Raw genomic sequence first — 3625 nt, 5'->3', positions numbered from 1 at the left:
ATATATTTCTGGGAAGATTTGAAGGCCTCATCCTCCAACACAAAGACTCCAAATAGTATTTTTCTTTTGGTTTAGGCCGATACTTTTGTGAATGTACAGTTAAACTGTAATATCTTTAATTTTCTAAGTGCAGAGCTGAGCTGTAAAGAGCTGAACAACACAGGTGTAAATATGTTGTTATAAAGCGTCGGTTTTATTCYATGTGTCTGTTTGTGCTTCGATCTAATCTGTTTTCTCTCACACCGACACAGCGAGGAGATCATCTCGATTAGGTGGCGATGACACCGGGAAACTGAAAACACCTTCCTTTGAGGTGTCTCAACTGAACCTGAGAGGTTTTTTTTTTTTTAATCGCACATCCAATTATGTGTCTGAGTCTGAGCTGTGATTAGCCATCATTCACACTTTGCTGTCTGAGAGCCACAGGTGCGAGGATGAAGAGAAAAGATGAGTGTAGGATAAACAAATAGAGTGGGGGGGCACAGCTGTACGTGTGTTTGAGACCGAGGGGGATGTGGAATGGAGGCGTTGCAGATACCTGTCGTTGACTCTTTCAGGGGAAATGTTTGCACAAMGTCACATTGTGATCCTCTCTTTTGTTATTCGGGATCAGATGGCGGGAGTTCAGGAACAAAGGCTTATCTGTGATCACTTCCGTCATCGCAGTACTTCAGGAGAATGGAGGCGTAATGAGGGCGTTTTTTTATTGCTCCGCTGCAAAAAAACAACATCTGGCTTAAGGAAAATAACACGTCACAGAGAATCAAAACTAGACAGATGTGCAACAAATAAAAAAGCCACTTTTCATGAATACACAGATATCATTCAGATGGATGTTATCCCACACTGTGGAAAGACAAAGGTTGTGTGTTTCTGACTTTTGCCAACATATTTCACAAACCACGACTTCACGAAACTTGCACAAAGTAATCCCAGCTCATCTAAAACTGATCAACTTTGGAARCCRGCCTGATTCACGACGGCTCCACAGCCAACTGATTGCACAAAACGGCTACAAAATAACTATAACAGTTTCTCAGCCATCGACCTTGAAATGAACGTTTTCAGCCGAACGCTGTCACATTTTGCAGCTTTGCACAAAATTGCTACAACTTTGTCATTTCTCATCAGCTTAGTTTAAAACTGGCATGAAATGTGGCAGGTGGTACGCATTCTATTAAGTATTAATGAGCCGTTAAAGGAGACATATCATTCAAAATCCACTTTTTTTGCTGTTAAATGCATTTTGTTGTGAACTTGGAGTCTTTAGGAGGCAGAAAAGTGAAATTTATTCTCTGCTGATATCTTTATATTTTGTTCATATTTTTCAACTCCTTCAGTTTTCTCTATTTTCTATGACGTCATCTGAACTATTACATCACAGTATTTGTGACGGAACTTCTAAATAAGGTCTGGATCAACTACAATTTGCTGGTCTTCCTTCTCCTCTGGCTCCAACATGTAAGGCTGGATGAACAAGTCTACCATTGTTGACAATTTTAAATTAATTTGTAAGTAAAGGTTTCTGCGCCGTTATCATAACCCACCCTGTCAAACCAGAATGGACCGCTCTAGATGTTGGAAGTGAGCGGTTGTGAAACGCCCTGTTTGAATTAAAAGAGACAGCCTCAAAACAAGTTGATCTGAGACACACTTCAGAAAAGAGGGGCTTGTGGACTTACAATAAGATCAAAGCATTGCACTTTATAAAGACCTCAACTGAATGATTTAAATATGAAAAAGAAGGATTTAATAGCATGATTTGTCTACTTTAATTAGATTATGACTTAATGTCTGAGATGTTTTAACTGTCAACAAAACTGATTTTATGAGGCGAAGCAAAAGGTTCCAATAATTTTATTGTTACAATAAGTTCATCTGGTAATTCATGCAAAAAAAGTTAAATACTCAGTTATAAAGGATATATAAATATAAAAATAAACTCTGTTTATAGTTTCTAAATCTGCTTTTGCACACAAACTGGGTCCAATAAATTATAAGTGGACAAAACTGTTTAGAAGCTCCCAGAAAGTTTCTAAGAAAAAAAAACAATAATGATGATGAGCAGAAAAAAAAAAGAAATAAGGATGCTTGTTTTCAGTACAGGCAGACGTTATTTATGCCTCTATTATTCYACAATACAAGATAAAAATCAAAWAGACWTAAAYATGCAGAAGACAAATAGAGCTGTTKGTRCAGTCATTWTTATACAATTGCTCAAAACTCCAGAATAATTAGAGCATGGACGCTTTAAGCACACAAACGTTTCTCTGTGAAGAAAACAAYTCAAGAGCAGCAAAATCCAAACATTATTGCACTTCATAAAAYGGCTTTTAAAGATTTAGAGTAAAAGAAAACTGTCAGCTTCATTTTTATTTTTGTCTCGATCTCAGATCTTAGACGTCTCAAAGTCATGACCCTCCAAGGCCTGACTTTGAGAAAAAAAGTCACTATGAACCACTGTTTGAAATGTCCCTGCCCACTGAACATTATTATGATAGACATGTTTTTATTATTACTTTGTCAAAAAATGACAGATCAGTAAGTGAGATATTCAGTGGACGAGATGCAGCTAATTACAATTAAAGGCAGAGCAATAAGCTGYAATGGATGTTTATCGGCTGAGCCAGCAGTTAATTACAGTTTTGTTCACGTGCAAACATCGTCACACTCGGGGRATGAAGAAGTGACGTTCATATTAGACACTGGCTTTGTTGCATGTTAATCAGATGGGGCTGTATTCACGTTGGATTAAAATATGGAAGTGCTGATCCCATTTTTGATGCGGCTTAGATTTCTGCAGCCAAATTCTCCAATATTCGCTTCATCTGAAAAAATAAAATACAAAAAGGAGAGTTATTTTAAAAAATAAAAAGACAAATAGTCTCAGGTAAATCAGTAAATGTTGAATAAATCAGGAAAACACACACCTCTGACCATGTGATGTGTCCAACCAGCCGTCCTTTGTCTGCCACAAACACAGTTTTAGCTTCAGCTGCACTCAGGATGCTGTAGGCCTGAAATGACAGAAAACAACCTAAGATTAAAAATAATAATAATAAGTTTAACACTTTACTCAGTTCAATGAAAGAGAAACTGTATATTGCTTGTTATTTGTTTTTGGCTTTTGGCCACTTAAAGTCAACAAAAACATCAACGTAACACTGATTTATTGGATTTTCCACATAGATTTTAGGGTTACCTTCAGGGAGTTTGTCTTTTCAGACACTTGTTGAGTGTGCGCTCACTCAATTTGTTGCTCTACCAAAGTCTTGAGGGAAATATCTGGTTAAAGTGCTAAAAGCTGCACTGTGTTCACCTGTGAGGCAGTACTGTTCCTACTAGTTAAATATTACTCCAATAAAAGTAAAAGTAGCTCCGTCAAATTATTACTTATTTGGTGTGTGTGCTTTCAAAAGCACTTTAGTATTGAAAGTACTAAAAATGTGATATTTTTAAACACAGTTTTGATAAGAAGCTCTAAATCTAATCTTACGTGGAAGAATTTCACATCGAGTCTTTTAGTTAATATTTATTTAAAAAATAAAAGTAAAAAAAATTTTTCAAACCTTGTTTTACATCCCTAAGGATGTATAAAAATACTTAGTAAAAAATCCTGACTGAG

At 36.4% G+C, this 3625-nt stretch overlaps 1 protein-coding gene across 1 annotated transcript in view; it reads right to left on the bottom strand.

Moving 5' to 3' along the window:
• Window positions 1-1839: 1839 nt before the first annotated feature.
• Window positions 1840-3625, bottom strand: part of clcnk (chloride channel K) — a 17393-nt gene continuing 15607 nt past the window's right edge. The window contains exons 18-19 of the mRNA XM_014010402.1: window positions 2931-3017; window positions 1840-2828 (exon numbers count right to left, since the gene is read on the bottom strand). Of these exons, the coding sequence (XP_013865856.1) occupies window positions 2790-2828; window positions 2931-3017 (126 nt within the window). The 3' untranslated portion in view covers window positions 1840-2789. The remainder of the gene's footprint in view (window positions 2829-2930; window positions 3018-3625) is intronic.

The sequence above is a fragment of the Austrofundulus limnaeus genome, unplaced genomic scaffold, assembly GCF_001266775.1.
Source record: "Austrofundulus limnaeus strain Quisiro unplaced genomic scaffold, Austrofundulus_limnaeus-1.0 Scaffold68, whole genome shotgun sequence".
In the NCBI taxonomy this organism is placed as follows: Eukaryota; Metazoa; Chordata; class Actinopteri; order Cyprinodontiformes; family Rivulidae; genus Austrofundulus; species Austrofundulus limnaeus.
The sequence above is the reverse complement of the archived record's forward strand: the minus strand, read 5'-3'. Positions and strand labels throughout refer to the sequence as shown.